The sequence below is a fragment of the Talpa occidentalis genome, unplaced genomic scaffold, assembly GCF_014898055.3.
Source record: "Talpa occidentalis isolate TD23 unplaced genomic scaffold, MPIMG_talOcc4v2.1 talOcc4.15, whole genome shotgun sequence".
NCBI lineage: Eukaryota > Metazoa > Chordata > Mammalia > Eulipotyphla > Talpidae > Talpa > Talpa occidentalis.
Window position 1 is genome coordinate 77,499,988 of NW_023601543.1, and position 19,894 is coordinate 77,519,881.

At 44.3% G+C, this 19,894-nt stretch overlaps 1 protein-coding gene across 1 annotated transcript in view; it reads right to left on the reverse strand.

The window, feature by feature from the left end:
- Positions 1-19,894, reverse strand: part of PHEX (phosphate regulating endopeptidase X-linked) — a 167,010-nt gene that overhangs the window by 72,524 nt on the left and 74,592 nt on the right. The window contains exon 12 of the mRNA XM_037512613.2: positions 9,306-9,407. Coding sequence (XP_037368510.1) covers positions 9,306-9,407 — 102 coding nt within the window. The remainder of the gene's footprint in view (positions 1-9,305; positions 9,408-19,894) is intronic.

Sequence of the window (19,894 nt, forward strand, 5' to 3'; positions counted from 1 at the left end):
GATAAAATCAGAATGGCGAACACTGCTCCCTGGTGGGATGAGATCCCGGGGCGTTGTGACATATATTTTAGCGCATGTTTGACAATGTCCATAAGATAATGTTTTCAAATATTGAACAAAGTTAATAAAAGTTCATTTTGTACCTCCACCCCAAGGAAAGTTTTTCTTTCCCTACGTGAGGAAACTGGGATGCAGCATTACATGATTTGGTGAGTAGGAAATAGGAGGAAACCTGGACGAAATGAACACAGCAGCTTACCAATCCTGAGCATCCCTGTGTTGCTGGTTACTCCGTGTGTGCACTACTCGTTGAATCCTCCCAACACTGCCAAGATGGCCGCATCCTTATTCTCGTTTCTTGGGGGAGGAGACTGAGCCCTCCTCCCCCAAAGAGTGTTGGTGAAGCTGTGGTTCTGCCCAGTGACCAAAGAAGGGAGAGCCAAGCCAGGTAGGTTCTAAGTGGGCAAGAAGATTCTAAGTTGGCAAGAAGAACCAGCCAAGCACACTTCTTCCCCATAGTGGGGTCACTTCAACTCAGCAATCTCTATTTGGGGGGTAGAGTTTTCCAGTTATAAACAAACACTATGATGCGATTTCAAAAGTTCAGAGAAGAAGACAGGAAAGACTTCACTACCAGGTGAGGTCTGTTCTCCCCAAGAGTAGAAATGGGGCCATGGACTAGAGGACGTGAGGATATACATTGCACCGTGAACCTGGAAAACACACAAAGCGAGCGCAGCCCTTGTGCTGCGGCACTAGATGAAATATCCAAAAGGGGTGAATTCACAGTGACAGAGAGTAGTTGGGTGCTTGTCCAGGGCTGGATGAGAGGGGAAAAGGAGTGACTGCTGAATGGGTATGAAGACTCATTTGGGGGTGATCATTGAAGCTAGATAGGGGAATGGTGGCAAATGCACAAACGTCACTGAGCTGTACACTTTGACGAGATTGTTATGTTGTGAGAACTTCACTTTAGTAAGGAAAAATAGGATGGGAAGCCAGGGGAGAAAAGGACAGTGAACAGAAACAGTAAAGATTTGCAAGGTGTGTAGAAGAAAGACTGAACAGGCTTTGAGTGTTTCCAGTTAGCTGGGAGGCAAGACTGAGTCCGGGTTCGGAAGTGTGGATAGCTGGCTAGATCCCATGGAATGATGTCACCTACCTCAGGACTGTAGAAAGAATGGGAGCCTGGTGAATATTTGTTCAATTTCATCAAGTTGGTACTTTTTTAATAGAACAATAGATTGGTAAATCAAGGAAGACCCTAAATACAGCATACTGGACTCTATCGAGGCATTGCAAAATATCTCATGATCTCCTTGCAGGCAAAAATGGAGAAATTGGATAATGGTTCCTTTGACTTGTTCAAAGAACAGCTGGACTAAAAATCCATTGGTTAGTGAATTAATTAGCACCTAACCAAAGACCTGACACAAAGCAGATGTATCGACTCAAGAGAAGAATCTAGAAGGGAGTCTCCGAAGGATAAGCAAATAGGCCAATCACAGTTCCATTTTGTGAGCATGCTCATTTAATAACCCAGAAAAATGAACCCAACGGCAGACAGATGTGTGACATTATGAATGTCCAAAGGAAGCAACAGTAGTTGATACACTGTATGACAGACTTGAGGGTCTTTAACGGTCTTTGGAGATGACATTCTAAGGAGTCAGTCCTGAACTGGGGGGAAAGAGGGAGCACGATGCACAAGATGCTTATCATGGTACTATCAGTAATAGCGCAACCGAAATACCCAGCTATGGAGAACTGTTTTCAGTCAACCAATGGAAGTAATGCAGCAGCAGTGAAAATTCTTTTACAAAGACTCTACAGTAATAGGAGAAAGGCTTAGGATAAAAATGTTAAGACAAAAAAAAAGGGGAAAGGAATCAAATTTATATCTACATCATTATTCAAACCTGTACACAGGGAAAAGACCAAAGTAATACATCAAAATGCCAGCAGTAGTCATGTATGGGAGATGGAAGAATTTTTTTTCTACTTCTGTACTTTACTTTCTAGATTTTCTTTAACGAGCACAGATTTTCATAACAAAACTAGCAAACATACAGATGATCCAGAAATATATATGTTTCTAAAGTCAGAGCCATCAACGATAGCTAAAGTTGAGTGGATCCTCATAAGAATACATGTGAAGTTGTAGAGTGAGGGTTTCTGGTTTTTCCCAAAAAGCCACCTTTAGGACTGGAGCAACAGGGCTTAACAACAGTTCCTGAGGGATTAAAAAAAAGAAGACGAAGAAGAAGACGACCTAGAAATTAACTGACTGTAAATTCATTATGAGCCAACAGTGACATGGCTGAGGGGAAAAGATAGCCATACTATAAACCTTGGATTTCTTAATATAATTTGTATGCAAACCAAAGGCAGTAATAATATTCCCATTGTGCTGTGTGAGTTGGACTATATCTAGCATGTTGTGTTCAGCTTTGAACTTGAGCTTTAAAAAAAAGATGTCAAAACCTGGCGAACAGCCAGCAGGATGAGACAACAGGAGCGCAGCACAAAGTGGTGGTTCCTACATTGTGCCTCGTGGGCTGCTCAGAGGGCTTATGAAAATGCAGAGTCCTAGGGCCCTTAGGACCCCAGCCAGCCTTTCTGATGCTGTAGCTCTAGGGGAGAATCAAGAATCTGTGTTTCTGGCTAGTACCCAGGCGATGCCAATGCTGCTGGTCTGGGGGTCACACTCTGAGACCCGTTGACCCATTGTGGATAAAAGTACACTCTGAAATCATACTCCCAGGGATGGGGTCCCGGCTGGTCTACTCACTAGCTGTGTGATCTTGCACAAGCTTGCTTGCCCTCTCTGTGCTTCAGTTTCCTCATCTGTGAAATGGAATCATTTGACCTTCTTCATATGGTTGTTACGGCAATGAGGGAGTTCATAGTTTTCAAGCATTTAGAACATCTAGCCTGGCCTATAATGTTTGTTCATTTACTGAGACTTTTCTTCTGAAATAGACATTGAAACATTTTTGCCTACTGGAAGGGCTTTTATGTGGAAGACTTCTGCGTAGTTCCCGGGCAGACAAAGAGGCAAGGATGACAAGAGACCCAGAAGGAACATTTGGATCTGGATTTAGAAGGAGCAACCAGGCAGCGGGGGGCCTGCTTGGGTTCGGGGTGTCCCAGGACTCACTCAAGGCCCTCCCCTTGAGAGATGGTGAACAGGGATTCCTGAAATGGGGGAGACAATGGAACCCCTTAATAAACATTTGCTAGTTCTGCTAACACAGCCTTGGTGGAAGGGAATTTTCCCCTGTAGTCACCTAAGTGCTCTAAGGGTTGGCCCCAGACCAACCGTTTCATGAAGAACCTGCCAGAAATGCTCACTCCCGGATGCCGCCTCAGACCTACCACCTGAAACTCTGGCGGTGGGTCTTGCCAACCCATGTGGAGTTTTTCCTTCTTCACTTTTTTTTTTAATTCAGATGTAATTGACATATGACAGTATATTTATTTTAGGCATAAAATATAATGATTCGATATTTGCATATATTACAAAATGCTCACCACAATTACGCCAGTTAACATCCCTCACCACACATAGTTACAGTTTTTTTTCTTCTTGGCGTGAGAACTTATTTTCTCATGATGAGAATGTTAAGATCTAGCCTCTTAGCAACTTTCAAACATGCGAGACAGTAGTATCGGTTATCGTCGCCATGCTGGACAGCACATCACCAGGATTTATTTATGACGGGAAGTCTGCATCTTTTGGTCCCTCCACCCTTTTGCCCAGGCCCCCCAACACCTCCCCTTCCCCACCTCTGCCAAGAACCAATCTGTTCTCTGCATCTATATGTTCAGTTGTATTTTTTTAATATTCCACATATATGTGAAATGTGAAATACGTGGCATTTGTCTTTCTCTGTCTGACTTATTTTACTGAGCATAATGCCCTCAAGGTCCATCCATATGGGTGCAAATGGCAAAACGCCATTCTTTTTATGGCTGAATAATATTCCACTGTCTATATACAATAACATTTCAGTCAACAAAGGACTGCACATACACAGTGGGGCATGTGTTCCGTATCACCCATTCCCTTAAAATTATTTTGCCGATGAGGGCCTCCCCACTGTCACAGCGGGTTGAGCACAGAGCTGTGAAGCTGTCCACAGCCTCTGCAGCGCTGGTTCGATTCCTGGCTGACCAGGGAGATTCCCACATGGCGCAGCAGACCTCTCCTGTCTCACCCGCTGCTCCCCTCAGCAGTGTACTTTGGTCTTTCCACCTGCTCTGTCTCTGGTGAATTCTCTCACCTCCCATGCCTCTGGCCTGTAGTCCAGCGCTTGCATAAATAAATAATTCTTTTTAAAAATTTGCAGAAGAGAAGAAAAGAAACGGAAGGGCTTTTGTCACGCTGTCCCTGCCCACCTTGGTGCAGATTCTAGTGCATTTGCACAGCTGCTCAAGAATGCAGTCACTCTCGTTCTTGCACCCACTCCAGGGCTCACCCAGGGACACAGAGGGACTTTCGGGATCCCTGCTCTCACCCCTCCCAACCTCCCTCCATCCCTGGTTGACATGTGCTGCCATCTAGAGCTAGCTGGCACTCCCTGGCTCCATGGCTCTCCACCTCTCACACACCCATCCAGTCCAACACCGTGGCCTTCACACATGATTCCCCCATCCCTCACGAGCCTGAGGGAAGTGCAGTACAGAAGTTAAAAGAACAGATGCTGGAGAAAGGCCCCCCTAGACTCAGAGCCAAGCTCTCCCCTTTATTAGCTGTATTGCCCTAGGGAATTATTTGACTTCTCTTACCCAGAGTTTTCACCTCTATAAATTGGGGAGATTAGTAGCTACCTCGGAGATTTGTTCAGAGGAATTAATATAGCTAAAGTACTGGGAAGAGCACTTGCAGCATGAGGGAGGCTGGCCAGATGTTTCAGTGGCTCCTTCCAGACTGCCGTCCTGTGGGGCAGGGGAGGCTTTGGCCAGGATGACTGGTGAGAGGAGAGAAGGGACAATTTTCAGAGCTGTCCCTCGTCCCCTCTCTACCAGAAAGGACAAAAGTGAATCACTGGAGACAACTTCTGACCCCGTCAGCCTTGAGACAGCACCAGAGGAATCTACACACTAAACTCTGCTGACTTAGCCTGCCTCGACCGTTAGTTTCCCCAATATTTACCTCCTTACAATCAGCCACCCTTGAAAATCTAAAAACCACCTTCCTTTGTTTTGTCATTTCTCTACAAACTCATTGTTCTCTGTTGAAGATACCGTATAAGCTGGCGTTCAAAGCCTCCTCTCTGAGTTACTCATTTCTCTGAGTTTCTTCACGTATGCACGAGCACGAGCTGTTAATAAACTTCTGTTTGTTTTCCTCTTACTTGTCTATCTTTTGTTACCAGGGCCCCAGCCAAGAACTTAAAAAGGTAGGAGGCAAGGTTATCTTTCCTGCCAAGCAGAGACAAAGGCCAAGAGGGGAGCTTCACTGTGGTTTGGCCCTCTGAGAAAACTCCTTCCGCTTCGCCCGAAGCCTGTGCCTGGGCGTTACATGCCACGGAGATGGGACCACACGGTAGACCTCCCTGGAGCCCTCTGCACCTGCCACGGGTCAAGGGCACTCACAGCACCTTTCCTGCTATCTCCCTACAAGTCCCACCAAGTCTTTTTCTCTGGGGGGTGGTCTACAAGCGTATGACCCAGGGGCAGAGAGCACAAACACTTCAGAAAGGATCCGGGTTGAGGTATAAGATCGAATCCAACTGAGAATCAACTGAGGTTAGGAAGCTGCTTCTCCTGATCCCGCACAGAGCTCAGCTCGCCGGCCGAAGCCCTGCTCCCCTGACCAGGGCAGCCAGAGGCAGTGCTGCGTTTCTCCCTGTCCGGCCTCGGAGTCATCATGTTGTGACCTTGAGAGCCTCCTCCTGTGTTCTGGAAAAGGCAAATCTCCCAGAAGACATGCCCCCCAAGATCATTTGTAGCACCTTACAGTCATTCAACAGCTATGGTAACTGGGAAAACAACAGGACTTCTGTCCTTTGCTTGTTTACAATAAGAGCACATGCTTGCAGGGAACACCGAATCCTAAACAAAAACAGGTGCTTGTTTCACCATTCTAAATTTCCACTTGAAACCTCCACTGTTGGTTTCACAACAGAAAACCACTCATGACCTCTTAAGAGATCAGAGGGAAAAGGCAGGGAGGCGGTGATAACAAATCTCCCCTTCACAGAAGCAAAAGCATCCTCGTTTATCTTTTACAGTGATCGCCCCTAGCAAAGAGCACGGCAAAGCCGCATCCCATGCTTCCATTTTGAGAGCGGGATCATCACTGCCGCCAAAGTTAAGGTGTGAGGCCTCAGACTGCGGCAGGTGTCTGCGTCTCCCTCCCAGGGGCGGGTCATCAGGGAATGCTGAGGTCAACACTCCTTAGGAGATGCTGTAATTTGCTGCAGTCCAGAGCTTCATGGTGAGGGAAAGAAAAGCCTCTCCCCCTGACACATCGGAACATTTTTTCCAGCTTCCCCAATGGGTTGCCAAGTGACTCAGCATTGGCCCAGTGTGGGCACTATTATTGATGAGAAATCTTCCGCCTGGGTGATATACTGCGTACAACACATGCCCAAAGAACAGTGCCAAGTCACACCAGGAAGAGCAGGCGAATTATTCACCTCCACTCCGAACGCAGGCAAATCCTGTCTTAAGCAGGGGCTACTCAGTATCACATAGACAAAGCCCTAAGATCGGCAGAGGCTTCCATCTAAGATTCAGGGAATTATTAGGCAGGGCCTCGCCTCTCTTGCTGACTATTAAAAGGCAATCAAATTGAGGACAGCAGAGAAAAAGGACAAGAAAAAAAAATAATTTTTCAAAAACAACCCCAGAGCAGAAAGCTGCAGAAGTCCTCAGCGCCCTACGCACCGTCTTTGTGAGTACTGCGAGCTCCACCCAGAGGTCACTTGCAGAACTGCAGGTCCATCTAATTGGGCAAGAAGAAAATCTGCATCTTCTGGGGTCCAGGGCCGGCCCTGCTTTGGAGGGTGCCTGGAAACTCCTGAACATCATTCCTGTTTCTTGCCTCTGGTTAAAGGAACTGCTGTGAACTCTGAAATGCAGGATAAGACTCAGAGAACCTGGTGAGATCCAGTAGAATAAGTGCCTTTGATAGTTGCAGCTGTGAAGGAACGAGTTGAGTTCCCAGCAGGTTGAACTCGACTCAAAGAAAGCAGAGAGTTCAAAGAATATTTTGAGAAGAAAAAGGGACGGCGCTCATTGAAATAAAACATAAGACTGGAGAGCAACTCAGGGGCAGACAGGAATATGTCTGATATTAGAAAGACTGAGAATAATCCTCCTTCAAGAAGGAGCTCTGGGCCACTTGCCTCAAAAGTCCTACTGCAAGGCACTCACGCTTAGGCCACTCAGAAGATCTCCCCGAGGCAGGCACCACCCATACTGCCCAAAGAACTTGAAGTCAGTTTCCAGAACATTCTCCTGGTACCTGTCCACTCATAGCATGTGCATAGCCCTCACCACTGCACCCCTCCCTCTATAACCTTCGTCCACGGGGGGTGTCAGGCTAGGCACAAGAGCCCCTCAGGCACTGAGCGCCCAATTGCCCAGGGCAAGACCCATTCTGCTCCAGATATCACATGTTAGCCGGGCAAATAAGTCAGCTTCCAACAAACAACAATATGCTGGTGCCGAGAATGTTTTCTCGACCATCTGGAGAGCCTCTCATCACAGCCCGTGCTCCTGCCTTCATCAGCTCGCACCTTACAGGCCTTACGACAGCTCTGACAGATTCGCGAGGAGAGAAGCAGCGCACCGACCCTTTGTCTTCCTGCAACACCCCCACACCCCCAACCAAGTTCTTTCTTCACAATAAACACTGAACAGACTTCTCATGTCTATTGACAAAAATATCTATGGCAGTGTGTACCCACCTCAGGAGTACTAAAGCTCTAGAAAATATCCTTGCTAAGCCTCTGCACATTCTCATTTCAGTGAGGCTAAGCACCCCCAGAATGCTGTCCTCTTTCCTTTTTTTAATAACTTTATTTTTTTAGAGCAGTTTTAGGTTCACAGTAAAATTGAACAGAGTGCACAGAGGGTTCCCACAGGCCCCGTGGCCCGGCCCCTGACACTGCTTCCCCCACATCAACAGCGCCCCCCTCCTCCAGAGTGGGACATTTGTTCCAGTCAATGGACCCACACTGACACGTCACCATTGCCCAGAGCCCACGGATTACACGAGGGCTCGCTCTCCGTGTCGTTCATCCCAGGGGCTCAGACACTTGCAGAGCAGCACCCTGGAACACCTCTCCCTCTCTCCCTGACCAGAAGGCCAAAATATCTGCGCTCGGCCTGACTCAGTGTCCCTGGGCCTGCTGAGTGCTGAGGACCTCCAGGGAGACCGGGTGAATCACAAAGGCTCGGCCCACACCCGCTGCCCACTGAAGCAGAGCTAGAATGTGTCCAGGCACGCCAGGGATCCGCTGTGGTTGGGAAAGCTGACCCAAAACCTCTGTAAAGAAGAAATGCTCCCAATTTCAGAAGCCCCCCCCCCCCGCCCAACAGCCGCCTCCCCTCACAACACAACAGGGGCTCCCTACACACTGGAGCTCCAGCACCCTCAGAATATCACAGTTCGCCACAGCGCCCGCTCTTGTCTTTAAACAGTATGGCTGCTAGTACTTTTCTCCCTGCTCCCTCATCTGGTCACACGGCACTAGGACATCTCCCCAGGCCTGGCGAGTGTCCGCTTCTACTGGGAAACATTGTGTCCTACCCAGTGGTCTGCTGCTTAGAAGCATGCTATTAGGCTCACTGGGCCAAACAATGGGTGAGGAGGTAGATGTGCTTGGTAACAGGAAACGATTTGGCCGAGGACGTCTGCATACATCATGCACAGAGCAGAAGGACACAGGTCCAATATGGGTTTTTCTTTTTTGCACCTTGAGGGCTCTTCTGCCAGCTGCTCCCCGCGGCTCCCCACTGCTCTGCATTCTGCCATGGCCAGTGACGGTTGATGGTAAACATTTGCTGGGCACCAAGCCACGTGACTCTCACAGACAGCAATTAGAAAGAAGAAAGTCTGAATTGCTAGGTGTTTTAAAATGCACTTAGCAAAGGAAAGAGTGAGATCTTATTTTCAATTACCTCCTGGAGATGAAATCTATATATTCACCTCAAAACAGACATTGAAATCTGGGGCCTTTTGGAGTCAACAGCTCAATCCATACAAAAATCAACTATACTAGTCAATATCAAAAATGAACATCCATTAAACCAAGTCGTGTTTTTTTTCCATCAAAAGGAATCCTTACCTTTTCTTTAGCTTTACTTTTTGTCCTTGCATCCATCCATTCATTTTCTTTCTCCAGCATGTCGATAAAGGCCCAGCGAACACCCTCAATCAATTCCTCCATCTATAAGAAAATACCCAAAGGGGCAGGTCAAAATCAAGAAACTTCAGGTGAGGTTTTCTGGGCCCAAACTGGCTTGCATGAGAAATAGTTCAGTGTTAAACATGGTGAGAAGGAGGTTCCTTTCAGCTCAACCCCGTGTTCTGGCATCTTCTCCCAAGAAAAGGACTTTTTCCCATTGCTAGAAGATAACCAACCATTTCCTTCCATGAGAACAACTGGGGTGACCCAGTTGTAAGACTTATGGGATAAGGAATGTCCCCTTATCCTATGAAAGGTTATGACTAATAATGTACCTGTCCTAGCTATAAAGGTAGCCCATTCTTATCAAGGTAGCAACCAATCTCAGTCGTTTAATAAGGATTTGAGAGAGCTAAGCACAGGTATGGGCTGTGTTTCAGACAAGTGATGCAGCAGAAAAGAAAAAATGTACCCAGAGAACAGGCAGGGAGAGACAGTCCCCCACTGGACACTTCCCCAGTGTAAATCAGACCTAGGTCAGGACCCCACTTCTTCCCAAATTTTGGGCCAGCAGTTAAACCAAACGCTTGGCTGTTCTCTGTCATCTGCCTACTCTCCCCTCTACTTCCTTGCAGCTCAGAAAAGCCTCATGTTACTTCAAATCTAAGAGGGCAGCTCTAAAAGGGAGTGTCCACTGAGAAACATGTTCCCAAGCATTGTAGCAGTTACACAGCCCTCTGATGATGCTCGTCTATCCTGTCTTTTCCTCCAGCATTTGTGGGTCAGCAGAGAAGATTTGGGGGGAAAGAGATGCTATCACTTAACTTCAATGCCACATGCAGAGCCATCTGGGGAGACTCTGCCTGTTTATGGGTGGAAATCCCTCAAAAATTCATCCTCCTATACAGACGCTTTGGTTTTCTTCACGGGACACTCAATAAAGAACACGTACTGTATTTTGCAGTAAAACTTAAAATTTCCATTTGAGATTACAGGGTTGTGAATCCATTTTTAGCATTAACTCTAGAAGGAATGAAGTTTAGATGTCTCCTTCGTTCTATAATGAATTGCCAGCACAAAGCTCAAAATAATTTTTTTTCTGTTTAATAAGTTTTCAGCTATGTTTTCAGTTCAATAACAGTTGTAAGGGAACCAGAGCTGTAAATCAGTGGGCTGGGTTCCATCGTATGTAAATAAGAACAAACAGCAGATGGAAGGGGGTGGGGGTAGGGGGAATTCACAGCTATTTCTTCCCAACTTCGTAAAAACATTAAAAGAAGAGAAATTTCAACTCAGGATTGGGGCATGAAAAAACATGAAATGATAGAAGAGCAAAGGTCCTTTAAAATCTTTGAGTTGCTATGTTTCGACCTTGTCTGCACACTCGGATTCCTGGGGAGAATCCTGAAGTCTGGACATCGAGATGATGATGTCACTGGTCTGGGGTACGGCCTGGGCAACAGGAGTTTTAAAATCTTCCCAGATGACTGCAGTGTGCAGCAGGGTACGGATCCACTGGTCTAGAGAAAGCCTTTGTTTTATAAGTAAACAAACTGTCACGAGACACTATGATCTGTTCCAACTCTAACAGCTTGGCAGGGCTCTGAGGACCCCACCTCAGAGCTAAATGAGTCATGAGCTCAGAACTTCAGGTGAACAGAGCTGTTTCTAAGAAGTCTGAGAAAAATGCCAGAAGTAGAAGGGAACCAAGAGAATTGCAGAAGTCACAATTTCAAACCGAAAACCCAGGAAACTTCTGGAGACTAGACCTTTGGCCTGTGCAATCATGAGCACCCCTAAGTCTTTATGACCTCACATTGCAGCAACATACACCAGTCCACCTATCACCTTTACATACAATGAGAATGAATCATTTTCCCAAACTTAGAAGGGGCCAACAGGATGGAAAGAAGTAAGTGGATTGGTTTCAGATTCAGTGACCAGATCAACGGAACCAGGTGATTAATTTTATGTGGGGAGGTGAAGAAAGGGGTCAGGGGAAACCCGATGAATATCCAGACTTCATGGGCCAGACCTCAGGGAAGGAAGAGCTCATGGGAAGTGGCGACATCAAGACTGCACAACTCGGTCGAGGAGTTTGTCCGTGAGAGAGAGCCAAGTTAGGATGTCAGGTTAATGGGGTGGGGAGAGGCCTGAGGGTTTGGGATTGACCCATGTACACGGTTCTCACTGCTGCTGTGGTGGTGGCTGGGGACCATATGAAAGATTTGACTGTGTGTTCATGTGTCAATAGAAAGTCAACAACAAGAAAATAACTTGATTCCAAAATGGGCCAAAGATCTTAAGAGACACCTCACCAAGGAAGCCAATGGGATGGCAAATAAGCTTTGGAAAAGATGTCCCGCGTCTTATGTCATCCAGGAAATGCAAATCGGTGCCGAGCAGAATGGCCAAAATCCACAACGCTGACACCACCACCTGCTGGCGAGGAAGCGGAGCAGCAGGGAGAGTGCAGACACCACACTCACCGAGGAAGGCAGTTTGGCAGTTTCTTACCGAACTAATAACACTCTTAACATGCAACCCAGCAATCGTGCTCTTTGTTATTTGCCCAAAGGAGTCAGAGACATGTCCGCACAAAAACCTGCACGTGGATGTTTACAGCAACATTACTCATAACTGCCAGATCCAGGAAGCAACCAAGATGCCCTTCGGTAGGTGACTGGATAAACTATGGTCCAGCGGGCAAGGGAATATTATTCAGTGCCAAAAAGAGTAAGTTAATAAGAAAGTGAAAATCAAAATCAACAAAAAACTATGAACCAGAGACACTCTATGGAGGGTGGGGGGCGGGGAGGGGAGGGATTGGGGTCAAAATAAGGGGGTTGCAATTGTATGGGGAATATAAAAATAAAATTTATTTTTAAAAAATAATAAAAAAATAAAAAGAGTAAGTTATTAGCCCATGAAAAGACATGGCGGAACCTTAAGTGCATGTTGCTAAATGAAAGAAGCCAGTCTGGAAGGGCAACTGCAAGGTTCCAAGTAGATGACATTCTGGAAAAGGCAAAAGCATGGAGACGATGAAAAGCTCAGTGGTTGTTGGGGCAGGGAGAGATGCACAGACAGCACAGAGGACTTTAAAACAATGACAGTATGACATTAAAATGATGGATATAGGTCATTATACTTTTGTCCAAACTCACAGAATGTACAACAATGAGAGTGAATCCTAGGGTAAATTATAGACTTTAGGTGATTATGATATTTCAATGTAGGTTGAACTTTGATTAAAAAAAAATAAAAAGGTATTTTTATTGTGGTATGTGAGCTAGATAATGAAGGAGACACTGCTGTGAACCTAAACCTGCTCTTAAATAATAGTCTTTTTTTTTTTTTTCCTAATGAAAAGTACAGACAGGATGCAGGGAAGAGGAAGAGGCTGGAAACAAGGAACAGGGACAAAAGGACATGAATGTTCCATGAGAAGGCAAAGGGGATGGAATCCAGAAAACATGGGCGGATTCACCTTAGACCCAAGACAGGGTTATCAAGAAGGATAAAATGCAAAAGAATCTCTGGAAGGCTGATCAGACGCTGGAAGGCTGCAAGTTCTAGCGCATGGCATGTCTTTTCTCTGCAAAATGGGAGCAAGATCTTCTGGGAAAAGGTGTTTTCTCCCCACAATTTGTTTTCTTCACACACAGCTATGGGCATCCTGACAATGCAAACATATCAGTGGGAAGATGATATTTACAAATGAGGACAGAGAGGGCAATGAAAGGTTCCTTCTCCATAACCTAGCCAACACACAGTGATAATGGAAAGCACCTGAAGATAACACAAAAAGCTGAATATGTCTAAGGAAAACATTTATTTGGAGTAAGGAGTACCAAAACTTATCAAATAAAACCAATAAAGCATTCTTCAAAACCAAGATATCTTTGGCATATGTGTATTTCAGAATTTTTGGACTTCCATGGTAAAGTCCAAAATGGCCTTCCAAGGTCATTTTGCCTCAATGGAGTGTATTGTTCTTATTAAAGTAGGGCTGAGTGTCTATGGGAGACAGTATGGAGAGTCCTTTAAAACTTGAAAATAGATATACCCGCAATTCCACTCCTAGGAATTTACCTCCTAGAAATGAAAAACTAATTCAAAAAGATATCTGCACCCTTGTATTCATAGCAGCACTGTTTGCAAGAGCCAAGATCTGGAAACACCCTAAATGCCCATCAACAGAGGAACAGATCAGGAGGCTGTGGCACACATACTCAATGCAATACTACTCGGCTATTAAGAAAGCTGTAACCTTGCCTTGTGCAACAGGATGGAACTGAGGGATTATGCTAAGCAAAATGAATCAGAAACTGGATGGCTTCACTTATATAAACAAACAAACATAGCAAACAACCTAACAAAACACAACAAGAATAGCTCTTAGACTCTGAGAAAAAGGTGGTGACCAGAAGGGAAGGGGCAGAGGGGTAGAAGAGAAGGGTATAAGGGGTAGATAGTGTGAGCAACACTAGCACTTTGCTGGTGGGTGCGGCGAGGTATAGACACACATGGAGGTGTGAAGCTGTACTCCTGAAACACGGTTATTGTAAACCAATGGCCCCACATTAGAAAAACTAAAAGAGGACCTCCCTGGTGGCACAGGGGTTAAAGACATCTCTATCAACCTATCACCAGCCACCGCAGCACAAGTTCGATCCCCAGCCAGCCAGGGAGAAACCCACATGGCGCAGCAGACCTCTCCTGTCTCACCCGCTGCTCCCCTCAGCAGTGTATTTCAGTCAGTCTGCCTGTTCTGCTCCCCACTCTCTCTGGTGAATCCTCTCCCCCCCTGCACCTCTGGCTTACACCCCAGTTCTTGAGTGCATAAATAAATAAATCTCAAGAAAAAGGAAAACTAAAATATCCCTGAGTGTTACCAGATACTTGTAAGCAGTTTGGTTACATAGGACCTTACCTACCTGGCCATTCCTGGGTATTACAATGGCTAATAATCGAATTCATTTATGCTTTAAGCATTTTATATAGGTTCCCAAGCTTGCTTTGGGCATTCCAAATACAAACAAAAAGAGGTGAAAGGATGTCAGCCGGTGTCGGCTTACAGAATGACAGAGGTGACTCACACACAGCTTCCTTCTTCCTCTCCTGCTCTCTCCTCTCCCCTTCCCCCACCACATCTGTCTTCCCTAAACCCATGCTTTGATAGCACAGCCCCCTTGGGGACCTTCTGACAGATGTCCAAACCCAAGTAATCACATCCCTCTCGGCTTTCCTGTGAGTCTCAGTTGATCTCCGCCCTGGTCTCCTCCGGCACCACCACGCCACATCCCCAGCCCCATCTCCGTTTCTCAATTTTTTTTCTCTTTTTTTGCAGACTTTACTTTTTTTTTCTTTTTTTGCAGATTTATTATATAATATTTTTCTGTGAAATGGTGCTGAACTCTCCCACCAGACTTCAAGAGCAAGGGACATATTTAAAGGTGATTAATATCATTGGCTGGCAAGTCAATGCAAATAAGAGAAATGATGACTTTAGCATGCTGGAACTAGGAAGATAAATCACCAAACACTTCTGATTTTTATCTCTAGACTACTCTACGGCATCACATAATAATATCGCCTTCAGTCAAGTCATGTTCCCCGAGGCAGCAAAAACCTGCTATATTTTTAAAATAAGAAAAAAGAGAGAAATGGTATTTCTTCACCAAATCCTGACCTAATGCCCCACCAGCCAGCATATAATATCAATAGAAATCCCTTAAAGCGAAAGTCATAAGGCAAAGTTAGCCGTAGAAAATACTTATTTAGAGTCAAAAATCAAAATACAACATATAAAAATTTCAATTTGTCACCTGTGGTGAAATTGGCTAACATTTGGGATAAGGGTCCTCTGGGCAAAATAGAATTTTGTTATGCATTTATTTATTTCAGCTATCACAGATCCACCCTGTGAAAATGCCATTCATTCGACGGTCTATGCAGTTATTAGTTCTTTTCTTCAACCAGTGTTATGGGAAAACAGCTTCATCTTTTCATTCCTCGTACCCAGGACTTTGCCCCTGACATCCTAAATCAGGTCCTAGGAGTCACACATTCATATGCATGCCCCTAGGGCCATGCCATCAAAGGCTTTTTTTTTTTTTTAAAATTACATCCTCCTAGCTTTGTAAATTAAAAACTGTCTTCTGTGAGAGAAGACCTCTCCTTACCCTTTCTCCTGTCACATGGACACAGGAATCCCGTGTTTTGTATGGATGGGTCAAGATGGTTCCATTAATGTGCCCCCACTACTGCTATGTTTAGTGAGATCATGGATATGTAAGCAAACTAAAAAATGTTGAAGGGGAACACAATCTGCCACCCCAAAATATACCTCTTTGGCTAAAGGATTAGTTTAGGCTGACTGTTTTTAAGAAACAACGGGAAATAGTAAAGGCTCCAAAAAGTTTTCCTAAGAGATATTTACATTTTGAAGGGATTTCTCCTGTTGCAGCTGCATCTCACTGAGTATCTGGAGGAGAAAGGTGACTAAATCCCTAGAAACTCTTAGCAGTGGAGAAGGCAGTGATTTAGATCTGCTAACAACCTGACCCTTATTTAATCTGCTTTGCCTGATTACCTCCCCTACCTGGCTTCTTCCCCATTAATATTTTCCTTTGTCTTTAATTGGAGTTGCTATTGGGGCTTTGGGTACTTGGGTCATTACGGAGAGTTACTGCTTTCCTGGGGTTCCCCCACGTACCAGGAGGTATACATGTCATTAAACTTCTGTTTTTCTCCTGTTGATCTCTTTTTATTATAGAGGGGTCTCAGCCAAGAACCTAAAAGGGTAAGGGGGGAAATTAATTTTTCCCTCTTAACAGTGCTCTGCAAATTTAAAGTTGTTAGCTTTATGGCCACATTTCACACTGGTGGTTTCATCATTTCATATCTCATGATATGATTTCTCACATATGATTTCATATCTCATCTAACATACAGCAGATGTTCAATAAATACAAGTTGATATACGCCTCTCAAAAATACTGCTGGGTTTCTAGTAAAGAAGTATAAAAGAATCAAATATCTTTTACATATGCTGATGTATAACAATTATCCCACCAATTGTCCCAAGTATAGACTTGACTGAAAAGCAAATGACTCAGTAAGTTAGTCCCGTCCATTCTGAGGTTGGTGATGTTGTGAACATTAATATCCAGGAAAGCCTGTTTAAATGAGGTCAGGAGACTAGAAATAAGAATGCCCACACAGGCTAAAGTCACCAAACAACAGGATTCAACAGGCCTCACAACTGCCAAGGGATTTCCCTTCCATCAGAACTGAGGGGAGAGGCTCTCCAGAGGTTCTATAGAAGGTGGGTAGCCTGGGGTTCAGGGGTGTGCACGTGGATGACACCAGGAAGGCACATGCCAATCTGTCCTCTCTTCTGATGTCTATTTTTGAATTAACCCATCTGTTGTTGGAAAACTGATTAGTTTTGTTTTAGGTTAAAAAAATGCCTCAATGGGGCCTCCCTGGTGGCGCAAGGGGTTGAGTACTGCACTATGAAGCAATCTGCAGCCTCTGCAGCATGAATTCGATCCCCAGCGGCCAGGGAGCAACCAGTATGGTGCAGCAGACCTCTCCTGGCTCACCCACTGCTCCCCTCAGCAGTGTATTTCAGTCAGTCTGCCTCTTCTGTGCCCCACTCTGTCTCTGGTGAGTCCTCTCACCCCCCACATCTCTCCTGTACCCCAGCTCTTGTATGCATAAATAAATCAATCTTTTAAAAAAAAAAAAGCCTCAAACACAAAACTGGACAGATGGCTAAGAACAGTTTAACATATATAGATATACATTTATACATCTATAGTATACCTATGATATAGCTGGTGGAAATAATTGTAGGCTGATAGTTCTACAGACGGAGAGGAAAATGAAAAAACATGTCTAAGGTTGATTGGTGCATTAATCTTCAATTCATGTGTTTCTAATAACAATGTTTAAAGCATAATGTTGGGTAGATTTGTTTCTTTAATATATTTAGAAACTGTAAGTGATAGCTAAATAAAACTTAAGGCCCAAAATGTCTCCAGTCTCCCCATTGGATAAGAGCAGGGCAATATTCCTTCCGTTGTACCCACCTAGTTAGTGAATATAAAAAATGGAAACTATCAAGAATGTATGTGGCTATCCCTGAAGAGATAAGCTGCAACCTGAGGAAAGTTCTTAAAACTCTTCTATCTGGCAATTGTCACTTTACCAGACATATAGATATTAATCACTGCACTAATAAATTTTAAATATCCATTGATTCATTATTTATACTGTATTTTCTGTAATGAGTATGAGTTGGGCCCTATAAAGCAATAATAATGGAATTAAAACATGAAGTAGAGAGACCCTTATTGAGATGGAGAAAGTGGTTAAGCCAGAACAACTAAGGGTAATTAGAGCTGAGGCTTCTGGCAGCCAAGTAAACTAAGAAAACAAATCATACCAGTTTGTCAGGATTAACAAACTTGCATATGTATTAAACATGGTGGAAGAGAGAAAATGGACATCAACTCATTCGGGCCCCTGATATGTTATAAAGCATGTTAGTCGGGGGGAGTGGGGGGCAGGGGGCAGGTAACATGTTCTTTTATCAAAAAGCTAAGACCAGGGCAGAGGTAATAAGGAGTAAACTCATGTTCACTGGATAGGAACAGATACACTATGTTGTAATTTTATAACTGGTCTTTTCCTGTTTCCCACTTTCCTGCTCTGAAAGGGAATGGATCCAAAAACGTAATATTTCCATGTCAACCCGTCTCAGAAGGGCCCAGCCTTTGGCTATGCATACATTGTCCCCCCGGCCCCAGCAAGTAACTCTGCCTGATCACTTCCCAACGTCAGCACTGTTGGAGAGCAAAAATGCTTTCTTTCAGCGAATAAATCTCAGCCCCGGGTCTTCACAGTCCACAGGGCTGATCGGATGGGCATGACAAGTCTGTCCAAACAAGACAGCAAAAGCAAACGTGCCCCGCGCTCCCAGAGCCGCAGACAACAAACAAGAAAGAGGATTAAATGTGCCATCTTCACGGCAGCAGTCTCAAGGCGAGGGCACATGTACTGTCCACGTTTCTTCCAAAAGGAATTCCCAATTAGTTATCTGAATTACATGTTTTGCTGGGCATCATTTTACCAAACATTGCTTTAAAAGAGCTGTCAATACATCAGACTTCTCTGAAGAAACACTACGGGCAAGGAGAGAGTGGAGGGACATAGTCAACAGACTCCAAGAAAACAGATGCCAACCAAGAATACTCTATCCCGCAAAGCTCTCTTTCCTCCATGAAGAAAGAATATGGACCTTCCCAGACAAAGAGAAACTCCGGAATTTCATTACGAATAAACCCCTACTCCAAAAAATACTACAAGGAATCCTAAAGCCAGAACCTCAGAGGGACGAATAACAACGAAAGAAGACCAAAAAAAAAAAAAAAAGGTATTAAAAGAATAAATAAAATCAAAGGAAAGACAAACATAATGGCAAATACAGATGCTAACATATCAATATTAACTCTAAATGTAAATGGACTAAACTCTTCAATAAAAAGACACAGAGTTGCAGCCTGGATTAAGAAACAAAACCCAACCTTTTGCTGTCTCCAGGAAACACATTTAGCTACAAAAGATAAAAATAGGCTCAAAGTCAAAGGATGGAAAACAATCCTACAAGCAAATGGGCCAAAAAAGAAAGCAGGAACAGCTATACTTATATCAGATAAAACAGACTTCAAACTCAAAAAAATAAAAAGAGACCCCAATGGTCACTACATTATGATTAAGGGGACAATACTTCAAGAAGAAATAACACTCATTAACATAGACTCACCAAACGAAAGAGCACCAAAATATATCAGACAACTGTTGTCCTCTCTGAAAACAGACATCAGAGAAAACACATACGTAGTGGGAGACTTCAACACACCACTATCAACAATGGATAGATCAACAAGACAAAAAATAAGTAAAGAAACTAAAGCTCTAAATAAGGACCTAGAGCATTTGGGCTTAACAGACATCTATAGAACACTAAACCCAAAAAAAACGGAGTACACATTTTTCTCAAGCGCACACGGATCATTCTCCAGGATCGATCACATACTGGGGCACAAGACAAACATCAACAGATACACCAAGATTGAAATCATACCAACCATCTTTTCTGACCACGAAGGCATCAAACTAGAAATAAATCATAAAAAGAAGGCAAGGAACTATCCTACCTCATGGAGATTAAAAGCCACACTACTGGAAGACCACTGGACTAACGAGGAGATCAAAGAAGAAATTAAAAAATTCTTTGAATTGAATGACAAGGAGGACACCAATATCCTAAATGTATGGGATGCAGCAAAAGCAGTAATAAGAGGAAAATATATAGCAATAGAAGCTCACATCAAAAAACAAGAAAGAACTCAAAGAAACAACCTAATCTCGGAGCTCAAAGATCTAGAAAAAGAACAACAAAAAAACCCCAAAACCAGTAGAAGAAAAGAAATAATAAAAACCAAAGCAGAAAT